Source organism: Octopus bimaculoides, chromosome 21 (assembly GCF_046866305.1).
Source record: "Octopus bimaculoides isolate indiv1 chromosome 21, ASM4686630v1, whole genome shotgun sequence".
NCBI lineage: Eukaryota > Metazoa > Mollusca > Cephalopoda > Octopoda > Octopodidae > Octopus > Octopus bimaculoides.
In genome coordinates, this window is record NC_142948.1 from 20,867,311 (window position 1) to 20,887,116 (window position 19,806).

At 38.0% G+C, this 19,806-nt stretch overlaps 2 protein-coding genes across 8 annotated transcripts in view; one reads left to right on the forward strand and one right to left on the reverse strand.

Annotated features, from left to right (window-relative positions):
• LOC149131510 (uncharacterized) overlaps window positions 1-5,996 on the forward strand; it is a 48,247-nt gene extending 42,251 nt beyond the window's left edge. Inside the window, exon 2 of the mRNA XM_089338910.1 lies at window positions 4,540-5,996. Within this exon, the coding sequence (XP_089195036.1) occupies window positions 4,540-4,840 (301 nt within the window). The 3' untranslated portion in view covers window positions 4,841-5,996. The remainder of the gene's footprint in view (window positions 1-4,539) is intronic.
• LOC106873104 (uncharacterized) overlaps window positions 1-19,806 on the reverse strand; it is a 271,061-nt gene that overhangs the window by 192,555 nt on the left and 58,700 nt on the right. The window contains exon 1 of one of the 7 annotated variants that reach the window (XM_089338908.1): window positions 6,406-6,523. The exons of the other annotated variants lie outside the window; for them this stretch is intronic. The gene's annotated coding sequence lies outside the window, so the exon portion shown is untranslated. Of the gene's footprint in view, window positions 1-6,405; window positions 6,524-19,806 lie in introns of those variants that run through there. 7 annotated transcript variants of the gene reach the window in all.

Here is a 19,806-nt window from a genome sequence, read left to right on the forward strand (position 1 = left end):
ACTCTCAACCTGTCAATACAAACACTGAACACTGCCATTCAAGTTTCCCCACCCGCTTTACACACCACCCCACATCTAATACTCTCTCTCTCTCTCTCTCACCACCACTACCACTACCACCACCACCACAAACCTTCACAGAAACACACAAATAGTGCAGCTCCATGGAACTGTACTTCATGCATGAGTGCACCATTCCGCAACAGCTATTGATTCTACAAGTTTCGAAAGATCAGCCAGCACGGTCTGAAAATACCATTAATCTTCACATTGTGTGCAGCATCATAAATGGTAACCATAGACAGCTGGAAAGGCACTGACAGATCATTTTGAACATCAACCAGACTACACACATACACACACACACATTGCATATGTAAATATGTACTTGTTGCTTAACCCTACGAGAGCGCCATACACAAGAGTACAAGTGGTTCAGATATTTCCAACATGGCAAAAAAATGTTGATATTGATGAATGATCTGGGAGACCCGCAACCAGCAGAACTGAGAAAAACATCACAGATGTGCATGCAACTGTGAGGCGAAATTATCGAATCACCATCTGTGATGATGTGCAGATTAGTTACATTTCAGTTCAGTCGATTATCATTGAAGATTTGGGTATGAAATGCATGTCTACCAAATTTGTGCCAAAGCTGGTTTCAGCTGACCAAAGAAGACACTCGGGTTTCAGTTGCACAAGATCACCTTGATTGTGTCGAGAATGATGAAAACTTTTTTTAAACTTTGCATAGGCCTCTGAGCAGGTATCGCTAAGCTTTGGTAAAATTTGATGCAAATTCTCTGGTCAACTTTCTCTGTCATAGTCAATGCAACGATCACCCACTACACACTGTCCTTCCAAGCACTGCTGTAAAGAGTGAAAGTGAGCTAGGACATTAAAACTTAGTGTGCATGCACAGTAGAGTTTAAGGTCAATCTCTGCCAAGCAGCTTCACTCTGCATGCTTTAGCTCCGTTACTATGGCAACAGTCTGTATACTTATTAATCAGACCACGTATATATGCATATGTACATGTATGTGTGTATCTATCTATTTATATACATATATATATATATATATTATATATGTGTGTGTGTGTGTGTATGTTAATGCAATAGAAACAATTGTTGGATTTATAAGGTGAAATCTATAATAGAGATATAATTTTCTCTGTACCAATTTTTCACATATACATATAGATGTGTGTGTGTGTGCATGTGTGTGTGTGTGCATGTGTGTGTGTGTGGGGGGGGGGGGTGCATGTGTGTGTGTATGTTTAGTAACAGTAATCACATATTCACCCAAAGATAAACAATCTTCTCCACCACCACTATAGTCAATGTCCAATATTATCACTAAGACTGTCAACAAGGACACACACACTCCATTTATTTCTGTGTCTTTCTGGCTGTTCTGTCAATCTGAAACACATATTTGTTAGCTGAATGGAATGGAACATGAAGTACCTTGCCCTACAATACAACTTGCCTCCCATGCTGGGAATTAAACCTACGTACTTATGGTTGACATTCCAGTTACACAGGTCATGTATCTTTTCAACACAGTTATCAGGAGTCTTGTAAAGATTACCTTTGTTCATGTCATTCACCCTAATTATGAACAAAGACTTATGGTTAAAGGGTATTGGCTTCTATTTCTAACTGGTTGAGCAACCCTCATAGTAATACAAATGACAATAGTTTTTGATGTTTGCTGACCTCAAGTCAACTTTGATTCAACAGACCTATCATTAAAGAAGCTCTAACCATGACCATTCCATCTGCATTTCAAACACAGTATCTACATTATCCAGTGTATCTAATGTGTAGTTTGAGAGACATTTAGCAGCTATTTATTGTGGATGAAATTGTGAAGGATTGTCTTCCTCTCCAGGAGGAATTTATCAGCCAAGTAGAACTAAGCAGGTCTGTTTTTATTTCTTTGAAATATGGCAAGATGGTTAGAATTCAATTCCATGCAGGTGTCCTTGAGCAAAGCACTTCATCTCATGCTGCTTCAGTCTATTCAAATGAAAATGAAAGGCAGCTAAGGAGGGTGGGTTAGTTAACCTAGCATCCAGTCAAGGGGTTGTTTTGTATAAATCAGTTAATGCTTAAAATATTGGGATAAGCCCCAGCCCAATAAGACTGTAGATGTAAGACAGACTTTAGGAAAAGAGGGTACAGGTCACCATGACCACCACCACTGCTCTGTATGATAGCTAACTGTATGCTGGAGTGTACCATTTCATCATCAGTCCAGTAAAGACATGAGAGAACTGGATAAAACTGGTCTGGGAGGTAGGTATGGTGGCCTAGTTGTTTGACTTTCTGTATGTTATAGGACTGTTTGATCAGTGCCAACTACACAGAAACAATAACAATATGAACCAACAAGTATGTCTTTATATGGTCACTCACTCTGCTAGAAATAGGAGCCAAATCTCAATAAAGTCACACCATACTGGCTCAAAAAACAAAGTATACATGAGATATTGTTAGCACTTATATCCAAACTGACAGGTTGGTCATCACTGGAAAGTCTTTGATCATATGTCTACTTACATATAACATGTGGTTAAACAACAATACCAACGCTCTGATAGATGGGCAAAGCCCAACAGTTATTTTTGAAACAACCTGATGAAATTTTTGGAGAGGGGAGATCATGAATAGATCTGTATTGTTGCAGGAGGGTGGGCAATTATATGCAGAGGAGATATCCAGGGTGGGGGAATTTTAGAAAATTGTGGTAAGAAAGAAGTAATTTCAGTGTGGGAAAGATCGAGGTAGGGTGAGGACAATAGAGATGTAGGAGGTATAGTTCCAATGATTGAAAGAAATAAAAGAAATTTCTAAATGTTGACAGGCATAGCTGAGTGGTAAGAAGTTTACTTTCCAACCACATGGTTCCAGGTTCAGTCCCACTGCATGGCACCTTGGGTAAGTGTCATCTTGGGCCAACCAAAGCCCTGTGAGTGAATTTGGTAGATGGATACTGAAAAAAGCCCATTGTGTGTGTCCCACCATCAAATGGCAACCAGTGTTGATACGTTTATGTCCTTGTAACTTCATGGTTTGGCAAAAAGAGACTGATAGAATAAGTACCAGGCTTAAAATAAAAATAAGGATTAGGGCTGATTCATTCAACCAGAGAAGTGTCCTAGCCCAGTATGGCTGCAGTCTGATGACTGAAACAAATAAAAGATAAAAAAGTTAACTTGTGTAGTGAGTAATATGGTTAGACTTAAGTCATCATTACCACAAATACTACAATGGTTTTAATACCATCACCAATGCTGTCACCACTACCAGGATTCTCTTTATCCACAAGGTCAAAACTTATTTTCAGTTAAAAATAGCTTTAACAATTTAGTTGCTCATTATCATTACAAAGTTAACATTCAAACATCCCAATTCTAGAATTAATTATTAAAGTTAGCCAACAAACATTTAGGTGGATCTATTTTCAGAAGTAGACAAGGTTGGAGTTTGAACTTTCAGCATATGAGATTGAAGAGGGAGAGGCTTCAATGCAGTTGCTAGGTGTGTGAAAATTAACAACCAAATCTCCTTCAAATTACAACCTAAGGTCTTAACAAGGTCACATTGGATAATCCAATCCTCTTGTAAACTTTATACAGTAGCCATAGTAGAAACACTTTTAACTCTTTAGCATTTAAACCAGCTAACATCTTTCTACCCTCTGCTGTCCAATACCAGTCATATGTCAGAATCATATGAATCAATTGCACATACACATATGTGTATACATATATATCCGTTTGTATATGTATACATACTCATACATGTACCTACCTTGTTCACCTTAATATAAAGAATGCCTATGAAGATTAAAACAATAAATGTTAATTATATTAATTATCAAATGTAAAAATCAAAGATGTTCAATTTATTATAAAGAATGCTAATTAAATACAGGAAATCCATATTTCAAAAATTCAGATATTTTGATGTTTGATGAACAAATTTTTGAATTCAGTATATTAAACGTGACCATGTTAAACAACACAGACCATTTTGAATGCTAAAAGGCATTACATTGAGTGAAATTAAAGGCAAAATTATTCTTGCTTTGCCTATAGAGTAGGGACAAAAAAACGTTTACTATATAACACTTTAAGATTGTTGATTGTTTACACTGGTTTGTGGCAATGTTTTATTCTTGGTGGATAAACTAACTTTTAAAAACTTGAACACTTGAACAGAAACAGTATCAACAATGACATAGAAATAATCTTTGTTATTTTCACAAATAGCATGTGTGGCTACACCCAAATCAGTTGACTTAAATAGTAGAACTCTACTGTAGCACATGCCTAAGATATATATGCATATGTATGTGTGCATACAGTGTAATTACATTAAGTATGCATAAGTGTGTGTGCGTGTGCATGCATGTTTAGATGTGTGTGTATGTATATATATATATATATATATATATATATATATATATATATATATAAATTGAGTGTTCATGTTATATTCAACCATCTTTTGTTTTCTTTTTCAGGAACAGCTTGAATATTGGTAAACAGTCAACACCGTTGGAGAACAAAAGGATTATGAGAAAGGATTATGTAGTTGAGAAAAAGTTAGCTGACAAGGAGGGCTGTATTTTGCATGTCAGAGTTCACCCTCACATCTTTGAACAGAGCTTTAAGCTCAATTCAGATGGCTATGTGAAGCTGCGGTCAATCCCGGACTGGAGAGGGTTGCTGCAGAAAAGCCATATGTACAGCAGCAGGATTCAGCTCTTTGTCATACTAGCCCCAATTTCTGGTTTTCTAATTCCCAGGATTGTAATCCGATGAATTACTATGTGTGGTATGTGGTTGAGAGACACCATTCCCTCTGCCTGGAACACCAAGACCAAGTGGTAGCCAAGATCAAGGAGGTGTTTGAAAAGCTTCCCAGGGAAATGGTATGGAACACATGTGCCAGATTCCAGAGCCATCTTGAGGCCATGGTGAAAGCTGAGGGTGGCTACTTTGAGTAAACCATTATCTCCTAGTCATAATCTACTTTATATTCTTTTATATATTTAAATACTTTTATTTTTTGATGGGATATTGTGTTTTCTTTTCCTTTTAAACAAACTATCAAATTTAGCCCAAACATCCTGTATGTGCGCATGCGTGTATGTGTAAATATTTACCTTCTGTATTGAGCTATAAGCACTGAAGTAAGTTTGTTGTCATTTTGCTGTCAACAAGTCATCCAGTATCTCTGTACTTTCAAAGATGTATAGAATAAAACATCCCTTACTTGAAACACAGGTAAGGGTTAGCAACAGGAAAGGCATCCAGTGCTTAAAAACAATAGTTTGATAACATGTATACATCCAATATATACTAGAATGTAAAAATGGGTGTAAAACAAACTGATATATGGCTGTGTGATTAAGAAGTCACTTCCCAATTATATAGTTCCAGGTTCAGTCCCACTGCATGGCATGTTAGGCAAGCATATTCTACTATAGTCTAAAGCTAACCAAAGCCTTGTGTGTGGATTTGGTAGATGTGCATGTTTATGTCTCCTTGTCTTGACATTGCACAAGAGATGTAAATGAGTGTCACAATCATATAAGCAGTTTTGCTCATTGCAAATCTTCCATAACATGTCTGAACATGAAAAATTACTACTTCACTTGGAAACAGGTGAGGGCTAGCAACATAAAGAGCATCTGGCTGCAGAATATCTGACTAAATCAATTCTTCTGACCCATGGTAACATGAAAAAGTAAACATTAGAATGATGATGGTCGTGATGATGAAGATGATATTCATATGAAAGACAGGAAATTTTGTAATTTTTGTAGGTAAGCACTCATCAGTAGAGCTGCTGCTCACAAAACTTCAAAGTCCCTGTCATTTTGTTTTTCATTTCAATAAGATATAGAAACTATATCTATATTGAGTCCTTTATCTGTTGGCGATGCACAGAGTTTTTTTAAAAGCTTCCTATAAAATACACAGAGTGCATGTATGTGTGTGTGTGTGTGTGTGTGTGTGTGTGTAGAAAGAAAAAAAGAGAGAGAGGGGGAAATGTGTGTGCGCACACACACACATAACCAAGATGTATAGTGCTGGTTTCACTAAAAATGGTATCAAGTCCACTCTATGAAGTGGCTGGTGTTGGAAAGTACATAGAGCTGTAGAAACTGTGCCAAAACCAGGCATCAAAGCAAGACATGGTCCTCCAACACAACAAGTTCTGCCAAAGTCTCCAACCCTCACTAGCATAGAAAGCAGGTGTAAAATGATGGTGACAATCACACACACACACACACATACATATATACCTGCCACATACATTCATATATAGATATACACAGACATATACACACATATATTCATGTATTATTCTATAAACCTACCTGCTCACAACATCAACAAACACTGCAGCAGCAGACAGTAAAATGTGCACTAGATAAATGTCACAAGCCGCAGCAGTAGCAGCTATATCAATAACAAAAAATATTTGCTGCAGCGACAACAACAATTGCATCAATCCACAATAAATAACGAACAACATCTGATGCAGCAATTTCACACCACCACCCCTGCCACTACAAAACAACAAATACAAGCATATAATCGTGACATGGTTGCTTGATTTGCAAGAAATAACAGCCAAATCTCCCTCATATCACACCAGCTCACTGTCTCAGAAGACATCGCATTACATGATTTTGAATTCTCCCAGCAGACAGAACAAAACAAGAGAGGATGGTCACAGTTGAAATGTCTTTTATTGGAGATTTGTTGAATCAAGGATGACCAAGGGTTAAACAACAACAACAGCAACTGTTTCTGTAGGAATCCACAGCAACAACAACAACAACGGTCGATACAATTATTTCACAAGATCAGCAAACTGCTGCACACTGCTGCAACTTAACATTGTTGTAGTCAAGGCAACTGGACAAAATGGAGATTTCTTTTCTTGAAGGAGAGAGGTGGAGGAGGGAGTTGCCCTTTAGATTTGTTTTTTAAAAAAAGAACTCTCTTTCACTCATTCGCTCTCTTTCCTTTTTTTGTCTCTATCTCCATCTTCTTTTGTCTCTTTGCCCCTTTCTCTCACACTCACCATCTATACTCAGTGAACTCCTAGTTAAAATGAAAGACGGAAGGATGGGGATCAGTGGTGGGGGTTGCAGTGCCACAACTGAAGATGGAGGTAAATGAATGTCAGAAGTGTCCAGGTGTCTTCACACACCTCACTGCAACAACAACCATAGCAGGTTGCAGATGAAACACCCGCAACAACAACAACATGAAGTTTCTATACATGGTGGCTAACTCTGCTTGAAATAGCAACTAAATCTCCTTCAAACTACACACTAGTGCCTTAAAGGGAAGGACACACAAAATAATGTAGTCATGACTAATGTCATTGATTATAGGTCAATTGGATTCAGGATGACCTAAAGTTAAACAGAAATGGTGTAAGTGGCTACAGCAACAATAAGAAAATCAAAGAGAGCCTCTACTTGGTTACTTAATCTGCTAGGAATAGCAACCAAATCACCTTCAAATCACACCTTACTGTCTCAAATGAAGCACACTATTTCTGGAGAAAAAAAATGATCATACTTGGAATATTTTAGATCAGAGACAGGATTGTTTGATCAAAGTTGGCCAGGAAATGAAACAATAGCAACAACGCCATTGACATGCGGGAATCTATAATTGCATGAAAAAGTAACCAATTCTCCCTGAAACACACACTTTGATCTCAAAAGCAAAGAAATAAAAAGTGAAAAAAACACTATGGATGTATATTGTCTGGAAAAGGCAGGACAGGATAAGAAAAATGTTTGCCATCATTTGGTGGGGGAAGAGTAATAGTGAAATGGGGGAGAATAAAATTATGAAGTGAACTAATTTATTGTTAACCAAAGTCAAGCCATACAGAGGCACATATATACATATACAAATAAAGAGATATTTTCACTTGTTTCAGTCACTGGACTGTAGCCATTCTTGGACACCACCTTGAAGAGTTCTTAGTCAAACAAATCAACCCCAGTACTTCTTTTAAGCCCTTTTATTGAACCACTAGGTTATGAGAATGCAAACAAACCAACATTATTTTTCCAAAGAATAAGAGAACAAACACATACACACACAAACATATATTTACACATACCCACACATATGTGTGTTTAAATTTGTGTATGTGTGAATATTTGTGTTGTATACTGATGTATCAAGTTGGATGTGTTTATCTGAAATTATGACTTAGAGGTTCAATAAAAAAGAAGATCACTATAATTAAATACCATACTGAAACATATACTGGCTTTGATATGATTGAATTATAACACCGAAAAGACACTGGTCCAGCAAGGATAGAAATCTTTTAAATGATAAAAATATATATAACTGCAGGTGTGTACATATATATATTTTGTTATGTCTGGGGAGTCATAGTGCCTTAATATAACACACTCACTGGTTCAATTTCAATTCATTTATTTATTTATTCCAGAAAGCCTTTTTGCTGCTGCATTTGCAACTGTATCAAAATCCATGGATATGGTCGCAAATGCAGCGACAAAACTGCTTTCTGGAATAAATAAATGAATAAATAAATAAATGAGTAGAAATTGAACCAGTGTGTTATATTAAGGCACTATGACTCTCCCCACACACAACAAAATTTGTTCAACACACAAATTCACATAAGGAATCTTGAAAACCAGATACAAATATTAAGTGCGTATATATATATACACACACACACACACACACACACACACACACACACACACACATATATGTATGGAGGAATTATACCAAATATTTACTTCAAAAAATAAATTAGTTAACACTAGACAAGAAAGAAGTTTTAATTGCTTATACAAACGTTTTCTTTTTAAAAAATTTAAATAATAGAATGCATTAATTTATATTATTGCAATAATTTTTTTTCTCCAAACATAGCTGTAATAACTATAATAATTAAGTAGCATATGAAGAATATAAGAACAGAATTCAAATTATAAGATTATATATAATATAACCTAAAAACACTTTAAAGCAATAATAATAAGTTAGAAGAATTTAAAATACAACTGACTACTTCTTTTAATAACCACGTGGTTCTTACTGCCTAGTAATTATCCACAACTACTATTAATAACCTTCACAAAAATTCAAATAATATTATCAATTCTGAAATCCATCAAAAAGTCATGTGACTATAAAGTATATAGAATCAATAAAAAAAATTGTATTCTATAAATAACCATTCTCCAACTAGCCAAGAAAATCTGCCAACTTCAACAAACACTGCTGCTACTACTGCCAAATGTTACCCAAACATTCAGTCGAGAGAAGCAGCTCATTGAAGAATGCCATGGCTTACTACTAACCAAGTCTACTAAGCCTAATTCAAACTAATAACAGAGGAAAATTCCTCTTCAAATAATGTCATACTTATATAACCTGAAGAGATCGTACTAATAACGCATAAATCGCTGCATATAAATATGCAACAATATGCAGTTAATGTAATCGAAACACGTGTCAGACAAATATTATGAATAAACTAACTGGAAATAAACATAGAGTCTGAAAGTTCAAATTCTTCATTCTCCTTATTATCAATATTGTACTTTACATGCAAAGTAACCAAGAAATAAATTGTAACATTGGATAGGAGCTAAAGCAAGTCTACCAAAAAAAAATGCACCATCTGAAGGAACCAGCCTTGGCATTTTACTTAGAGAAATTTGGTATCTGCCTGGATATCATAACCCTCGAGACCCACTATCTACATACATACACACACACACACACACACACACACACACACACAAGCATATGAAAGCTACGCCTTTCTCTTTTCCCTTCTTAATCACATAACACACTTCCATTTCAATAAGGGACTGTTTAGCCAAGGATAAACCTCTGTACCTGGCTTTCGTTGACATGGAGAAAGCCTTTGACAGGGTCCCCCGATCCCTTATCTGGTGGTCAATGAGGAAACTTGGGATAGAAGAATGGTTAGTGAGAGCTGTACAAGCCATGTACAGAGATGCTGTCAGTAAGGTGAGGGTTGGCAATGAGTACAGTGATGAATTCTGGGTAGAGGTAGGGGTCCACCAAGGTTCTGTCCACAGCCCCCTCCTATTTATCATAGTCCTCCAGGCGATAACAGAGGAATTCCAGACAGGATGCCCTTGGGAGCTCCTCTATGCTGATGACCTTGCACTAATTGCTGAGTCACTATCAGAACTAGAGGAGAAGTTTCAGGTGTGGAAGCAGGGACTAGAATCGAAGGGCTTTAGAGTCAACCTAGCTAAAACCAAAGTCCTAATAAGTAGGAAGGTAGATAAAACACAAACCCCTTCAGGTAGATGGCTCTGCTCGATCTGTAGAAAAGGTGTAGGTAGAAACTCTGTAAGATGTACCCAGTGCAAGCTATGGACACATAAGAGGTGCAGCAATATCAAAGGCAGGTTAACTAGGAAGTTAGTTTTTGTATGTGGCAGATGTTCAGGTGCAATAAACACTGTAAATATGCAGAAAACAACTTCTGTCTCATTCCAAGGAGAAAAACTAGACGTAGTTGATAGCTTCCGCTATCTGGGTGACCAAGTTAGTATGGGGGTGGGTGCACTGAAAGTGTAGCTGCTAGAATAAGAATAGCCTGGGCAAAGTTCAGAGAGCTCTTACCTCTGCTGGCGACAAAGGGCCTCTCACTCAGAGTAAAAGGCAGACTGTATGACGCATATGTACGAATGGCCATGCTACATGGCAGTGAAACATGAGCTGTGACTGCTGAGGACATACGTAAGCTCGCAAGGAATGAAGCTAGTATGCTCCAATAGATGAGTAATGTTAGTGTGCCTACTCGACAGAATGTAAGTATCTTCAGAGAAAAGTTGAACATAAGAAGCATCAGTTGTGGTGTGCAAGAGAGAGAGACGATTGCGCTGCTATGGACATGTGGCAAGAGAATGGATGAGGATAGCTGCGTAAAAAAGTGTCACACTCTAGCGGTTGAGGGAACCCGTGGAAGAAGCAGGCCTAAGAAGACCTGGGATGAGGTGGTGAAGCACGGCCTCCGAATATTAGGCCTCACCGAGGCAATGACTTGTGACCGTCACCTTTGGAAATATGCTGTGCATGAGAAGACCAGGCAAGCCAAGTGAGTCCAAAATCCAAGGCCTCTGCCAGGGATGTAGCCAGCCCACTTACGCGTAACATTCCTTCATTGGACACTAAACTCCGCTTGCGAAAACATGGTGAGGAAAGTGAAATCGAAATCGAACTAAATTTGTAGAAACACTAAACTGTTGGGGCAAGCGAAAGCGAAATCGTGATGGCACCTGTACCAGTGGAGCACTAAGAGCACCGTCCGAGCGCGATCGTTGCCAGAGCAGCTGTCTGGCTTCCATGCCAGTGGCACATAAATAGCACTAGCGTAATCGTTACTAACGTCGGCTTCCTTGTGTCAGTGGCATGTGAAAAGACATTCGAGCGAGATCGTTGCCAGTGCCGATGGACTGGCTCCTGTGCAGGTGACACGTAAAATACACCATTTCGAGCGTGGCCATTGATTGCTACCAGCGTCGCCTCCCTGGCACTTGTGCCAGTGACACGTGAAAAGACAATCGAGCGAGATCGTTGCCAGTGCCGATGGACTGGCTCCTGTGCAGGTGACACGTAAAATACACCATTTCGAGTGTGGCTGTTGCCAGCAAGATATTCGAGTGAGATCGTTGCCAGTGCCAATGGACTGGCTCCTGTGCAGGTGGCACATAAAATACACCATTTTGAGCGTGGCCGTCGCCAGTACCGCCTGACTGGCACGTAAAAGCACCCACTACACTCTTGGAGTGGTTGGCGTTAGGAAGGGCATCCAGCTGTAGAAACTCTGCCAAATCAGATTGGAGCCTGGTGTCGCCTCCTGGTCCACCAGTCCTCAGTCAAATCGTCCAACCCATGCTAGCATGGAAAGCGGACGTTAAACAACGATGATAAACGACGACGATGATATATATATATATATATATATATATATAGAGAGAGAGAGAGATAATTCACAGATATATATATATATATATATATATATATATAGATTCAGATGAATATGGTACTGAAGTTGAGGCACCAAAATTTAGTACGGTATTATCCATACAATTTCAAAATAAGGTGATTAAAATCAAAATGAGCAACAAGGATATCCAGAGGTAATGCAGTATGATCGTTGCAAGCAACTCCATTTAACTGAACAATGCAATCATTAAATCAATTTAAGTGCAGAGCAATCCTCAGCTGCATAAAGACATAGAATTTAAAAAAGTTAAAACAGATGGACATATTAGTGTAATTTTACCTAAAATCTCCAAGAAGGTAAGGAGATAGACAAAGAACATGCTGCTTTCACTTCCGCTTAGAAGCTACTAAGGTATCAGGAAGAAAGACTTGTTACAGATTTTGCTTGTCACTGTTTTATGGGGTCAGTTTTAATTTATAGACTAGTTTATCAAATCTTTGTATATCTAAGGCCAAAAGAGCAAGGAGCAATGCCTTGTGATATGCACCACAAAGAAATGATCAAGCTCAGTAACAATCTATTAAGCAATAACTACCCCAAAAGCATACTCTCTACTCAAATTATGAAGAAAAGAGAGGATGAAACCGACAAACTGTCCACAGTCTGTCTACCCTATGTGAAAAGCCTCTCAGAAAAGATACATAAGATATGCGGCCCATATGACATCAGGACAGTATTCAAAAGTAATACAACACTTCGCAAATATCTCCTTCGAGTAAAACTACCAGTAGAAGAGAATATAACTAAGAACTGCGTGTACTCCATCCCATGCAGCTGTGGTAGGCGAAACATGCCACCCTCTCAAAATAAGGGTAGAGGAACATCGCAAAGCTGACATGGGGTGATATTGATAAATCGGGTATAACTGATCATGTACGGAAAAATGGAAACCACCCCTTTCTGTGGGATGAAGTTAAAATAATAGACAGAGAACACCACTGGAAAATATGAAAACTAAAAGAAGCAGCACATATGCCAGGACACAACAACTTCCTAAGCAGACCGAGTGCAGATATGAATAGTATGTGAGAACCGGTATTAAGGAAGGATAGGAAAATATTAAATTTATAAGCCCTAAAATTCACTCCATAATGGCCCACAGCCATATGGTGTAGTGGTTAAGAGCATGGGCTACTAACCCCAAGATTCCAAGTTCAATTCCAGGCAGTGACCTGAATAATAATAATAATAGTAATAGTAAACATTGAAAAATACCTTAGGAACGAGAACCCAGGTTCGAAATTTCCCCAAGAAGGCTGGAGGGTTGTATTAATAACAAACAAGATGAGGACAAATAATTTGTCCTCATCTTGTTTGTTATATATTACTACATAATACACACACACACACATACACATCTGTCAATTGTAAATAATGTAAATACCTTGTGTGTGTGTGTGTGTGTGTGTGTGTATAATGTGGTTCTACTTCAACAAGTAGAAAAGCACTCGACCAGCTGAGAATAAAAATATATATTTCTCATCATCATCATCTATCCATCCATTTTCCATGGATTGGATAAGTCACTATAATGCAAGTCATTGCCTCTGCTCCTAAAGATTGATTAGAGCTCATGTGTGTTATCTAGTTTGTTTCTTATGGAATACTTTGAGAATTTAGCTTTAGGATCAACACCACTAAAACCAACCACTGAGTGTACTGGGTGCATTTCCTGAAGGCACCAACACTAGAGTACTTGGTGGGGAATAGGAGAAGTAGCAATAATAGCAGAAAGTCCAGAACTGGGTAGTTGAAAAGGGAGGAAGTGAATTTGTAGAGTGTGGTCAATAGCCTAAAAGAAATACCTTTGGTCAGATGATCTTGGCTGGGGGATAGGAAAGGGAGAAAGTGGGAGCAAGATATCAGAAGGGCCGGGATGGAAGAGGTGGGAAAAGTCAGGGATATTTGAGTGAATCAGTAGAGAACTGATTAACAGTAGAGATGAAGAAAGATAAGAAGTGGATAACGAGATAAAGGCAAAATTAAGTGTTGGGTGGCAACAGAGGTGACCCAGAAGAGAGAGTTTTGATTGGGGGTACAGTCAGGTAAAGTTAGAGTGTAGTGAGGTAGAGGGTGAAGGTGATCCAATGCAGCCAGTTATATGTGGGCTAAGAGAAGGACTTACTTTTAAGTTTAGTACTTAACCTTTTCATGCTCTATTTGGTAGACACTAGGTTGTGAAACATAAATACACACACACACATTTTACATATTCATTTTACATACAAGAGGAATTTAATGCTACATCCCTAATATGTCACTATCTTTGTGGTTACACTCTACTTTACAATGAGATTTTACCTCTTTGTCCTTTAACTGCCAGATGTATTTTGATAGTGGAGTTCTGCATGTCCCTGTGCTGGAATAATGCCTTAAATAACTTCATCAGTCTCGTATGTTTTGTTCATACCACTGTTAGCTTGCACATCAGCTCTGTATACAAGATCCTTCAATAGGCATTTGATATTGACGGGCTTCCTAGCCAAGTCTCTACAGTTGTTTTTGTACAGAGATTGGTGTGATATGCCTTAATACTTTGTTGTGATGGTGAATTTGGGTCACCATGTTACATAGACTCCCATAACCAACCAATAACCATATTGCTATCAAAACTTTTGCAATGTGTGAAAGGAAAATGTAGTCTTACAAGAGTTAGGTAGCACCTTTTAAGCTACATAGTTCACTGAACCATGTTACTTTCTTGTTTCTTAGTTTGTTGAGTCTGAAGAGATAGGTTCTCTGCATTTAATTTTATTGTTATCACCGCATCTCATTATCATAATGAGAGGCAACTCAGTCAAATATGTCTTTGCCTGAAGATAAGCTACAAATATGCATACTTATATTATCTACTCTATGTTTGATTATGTAAAGGGTGAAGTAAAACCTTTGCTGATGTCAATGGGTTTCTCATTTGCTTTATCATGTGAGTATTGTTGACCCAAGCTTAAATTTGAAATTATAGTTGAAAAAAATTCACTTTTTTAGGTTAGTATTTATTGTAATTTTAAGGTCAAACTATCTAAATACATTTGCACACACATATATGCATGCATCCATCCATACATACAAACAAACGAGATTCAGTTGAGTAAGGTACTTGAAACTGAGTCACAATAAAATGCTCACAACAATTTTTAGATCAATACCAAACTTGGTACAGAAGTACTAGCAGAACGATATTCGGGTAATGTATGTAGTTAATTTTACCAAAATGAGTATAGAATCCGTTCTTGAGTTATTCAGACATGTACTTATTATTAAATATATAGTCTATAATATACTTCAGAACACGTGAGGGGCATGTTCTGAGATAGGTGAACTAAAAATAGATAAGTAACACTTGAAAGACAGGTGTCAATCCATTATGGCTATTTCTAATGAATCTTTAAATTGATAAATGAGTACATTATATCATTATAAAAAACGATTTTCTTCAGATGACTACATGAATCTTACAATCAAGCACATTTAAAATACATTTTTAAAATAATTTCAAAACCACAGCAACATACATATTTAACGAGTCTGCAACTACTTTAGTCGAAAAATGAGCTTACCAAAACAATGTACATTTATCAGTTCAGTGGGAGGGGATTTCCGAAAAATATAGGGGTTAGTTGGCTTGTTATGAAGGTGGAAAAGGTAAATGACGAAGCTCACCTTCCAAGCTATAGCTTCTGGCTCAGAATTTCTGGAACCACAGTTGACACTGGTTTATGCTTATTGTCCAATCTCCATATACTGCATTAATATTCCTCGCACTTTCCATTGCATTGTTCCCTTTATTGAACTCATAAAGCAAAATGTGCCAAATATGCTCCTTTGCCACTTTCATTATAGCATTGAAAAAAATAACTGTTAAAATTGAACTGCACTCTTCAAAACTTGCTTTTATAACAAGTTGATGCAGGTAGTTTATCCTGTTCCCCACCCTGACTTTTAGTTCATGCAATTGAGAAAACTGCATCATTTATAGGATGATCCAAAAGAATATCTTATATTTTGTAACTGATAGTGGGTACACAAGACTCTTGATTTGGTGTGGGAAGTTAATCTATATACATATGTTGGTTGTATTTTGTCTGTTCACTGCCAAACTAGATCTATTCTCTAAATCATAAATAAGTATATTTGAAACCTAGTGTGCCTCACTTGGATCTACATGATAAATACAAATATATGAAAGTGTGGCCTATTGTAGATACATATCTTTTCTATCTTTTATACTTACTAGATGCATGTGTGAGTATATGCATGTTGATTGATAGAAACGCACACACACACACGAGGGTGAGCTGAAAAGTTCATAGGCTAACTATGAAGGAGTGATGCTAGACCTGTGAAATCTTGTGTGCATTAATTTCAACTTTTCTTGTTAATAACTGCATTGTTTCTTTCAAACTAAAATCTGACTGTTCAAAGAAAACTTCAAAGGTAACTAGTAGTGACCTCTCTTGAAAATGGACCAAATTTGGCCTTGTGGAGTTATCAAGTACATGCAGAAAAAGGGTTTAGCCCCCAATGGCATTCATGCTGATATGGTTGCTACATTAGATGAGGCTCCAGCTTTATCAAGTGCAAAAGTGGGTAGCTGAATTTAAGAGGGAAAGGGAGAGTCTTGGAGATCACCAAAGGTCTGGATGTTCTGCAACTGCCACCACTGATGAAAACATTGCTCATGTTCACCACATGGTGACGGATGACAAGCAACTGACTATAAATCAAATAGCCACTAATATTTGCATATCCTGTGAGAGAGTTCAGAATATTCTGCACAATAAACTTTGCATCATGATGGTTTCTGCTCGGTGGGTGCCACATCTGACACATGATCAAAAGTACATTCAGGCTGATCACATCATGGGAAAATCTGACAATCTGAAGCAGAACCAGCTGGTTTCCTCAAACATTTCCAAAACCAAGCTAAGTGTTGGCTTAATTACTTTGAGCCAGGGACAAAAGGACAATCCATGCAGTGAAAACACCCTTCCTTACCTGCTCCAAAGAAGGCCAAGGTTGTTTCATCTGCAGGAAAGGTGATCATCTCAGTTTTTTGGGATGCAAAAGGCATTGTGTTTATTGACTATCTTCAAAAGGGTCACACCATCAATGGAGAGTACTATGCCAACATGCTGAGGCAGATATAAAGGACCAAATGCCTAGGAAAACTGATGAAAGAGATCTTGTTTCATCAGAACAATGCTCCAGCACACAAGTCCTTGTTTTCAATAGCTGTTGTGCATGACTGGCTTTGAACTGTTTGATCATCCTCCTCATTCTCCTGATATGGCCCCATCTGATTATCATCTGTTTTCCTAACAAGAAAAAAAAATTGGCTGGGAACCAGTATTGCAGTCATGATGATGTCGTATCTGCTGTTGATAACTTTTTTGACCAATAGGATGAAAGTTTCTTCACCAATGGGATTCAAGCACTGCATCACAGATGGAAGAAGTGTGTGTGGATTGCAAGGTGGGGCTGTGTTGAAAAATAAACCTCATTTGGTCACATTCGATGAAAGTATCTTGGTCAGCCTATGAACTTTTCAGCCAACTCTCATGTGCATGTGTGTGTGTGTATATACATACACAAGTGAGTGGGCAAATGAAAGAAAGAGGCAACACTCAATACACTGGGGAGAAGGTACATATATTACTATGTTAAAACAGTTGACCTTGTTCTTATTGCTAAATCACTACCAGAACTAGAGAAGAAATTTCAAGTGAGTAAGCAGGGTTTGGAATTAAAGGGCCTTAGAGTTAAATTAGCAAAGGCCAAAGTCTTAGTAAGTAGAAACACAGACAAATCACAGGTCTCTTCAGGGAAATGGCTCAGCTCAATATGTAGAAAAAGTGTAGGTAGAAACTCCATCCAGTGTACCTAGTGCAAGCTATGAACACATAAGTGGTGCAGCAATATCAGGGGAAGGTTAACAAGGAAAGTAACCTTTGTGTGTGGCAGATGTACAGGTACTATAAATACTAGAAATGTACAGAAAATAGACTCCCTCGAATGTCCATGGGGATCCTATGAAGTAGCATATAGCTTGTTACCTAGGTGATCAAATTAGGAGTGGAGGAGGAAGCTCTGAAAGTGTAGTTGTTAGAATAAGAATGGGCTGGGAAAAATTCAGAGAGCTGTTACCATTGTTGGTAACAAAGGGCCTCTTCCTCAGAGTAAAAGGTGGATTGCATGATGCCTGTGTATGAACAGCTATGCTACATGGTAGTGAAACACAGGCTTTGACTTTAGAGGACATGCAATGGCTTGAAAGAAATGAAGCCAGCATGTTCTGCTGGATGGATAATGTAAGTGTAAGTGATTTGAGAGAAAAGTTGGGTATAACAGGCATCAGATGTAGTGTGCAAGAGAGAAAACTGGTCATATGGATGAGGACAGGTGTATAAAGAAGTGGTAGACTCAGGAGGTACGAAATGATCTGCACTGGGGAAACAATGTAGGCTTGAGACTGCTGGCGATTTGCTGTGCTTAACAAGACATGTCAAGGTAAGTAAAATCATGGCCATCCATACATGCAGACATGTATGTTGTTTACCGGCCATGCTTCCCTTCCCCTCACATACACACACATAATTCTGTCCTTTCCTATCCTCCCACAACCCATCTCCCCACCACCCCTCTTCCACTCTCTTTCATGTGCCAATCTGCACACTCTCTATGCCTTTACAAAACTACCATACCCACCTCCCAGCCATTCCAATTCCTCTCACTATCACTTTCTATCTCTATCTCCCTTCACACTCTTATAAAACATTCACTCTGTACCATTTATACACCCCCCCCCCGCCACTGTTCCCCTGGGGGCAAGCCTTCCCTCACACACTGACTTGTCTATCTTTCTCTCAACTCCCACCTCCTCCTCCTTCCTAGTCCTACTGGTGTAGCCAAGTATCTCCTCTGTAGTAAGACAGCTATCCCTGTCTGGCTATCAAACTCCATGTAAAAAGGAATCATGCTGATGACATGTAAAAAGCACCTGTGATGGTGTCACATAACCATCCAATACAATCTGGAAGTTGGCTGGTATTAAGAAGGGCATCCAGCTGTAGAAACCATGCCAAAACAGACAACTGAAGCCAGGTGCAGCTCTCCAACTTGCTGGTGAAGACGTGTATGTGTGTAAACCTGCTATACAAATGCATGGATGTGCATGTCTGTTGCATATGTGAGTATCAGCTTGGTGTGTGAGCATGTGTGCATGTGCTTTTTAATACCATTTATTTTTTAGTTTGTTTATTTTCTCTCCTTACTGAGGAAATCAATCTAATTTTGTCCAGTTTTGGCCTTTCATATATTGTATATATAAAGAGGAAATTTTGTGTGCATGTTTAGAGTAGAATTGCTTGTTGATGTAACCATGATGTTCCAATACTCTAATGAAGTTGTTAGCTTTATTTGCATTAATTTGTGAATATATAATTGCATTCTATAATGCTGAACAATAATATTGATGCAAACATGTACACATAATTTCATCCATCTGAAACTAATACTACATGAAGAATATTATAAAACGACCATAACCCTATGGAAGTCACATGGTTAAATAAATATATATTCACCTCTCATACCTCCTGACTTTATGGTTTCATATATATATCAATGTAAGCACATGACTTTGTGTGTGTGAGAGAGAGAGAGAGAGAGAGAGAGAGAGAGAGAGAGAGAGAGGTTATATATT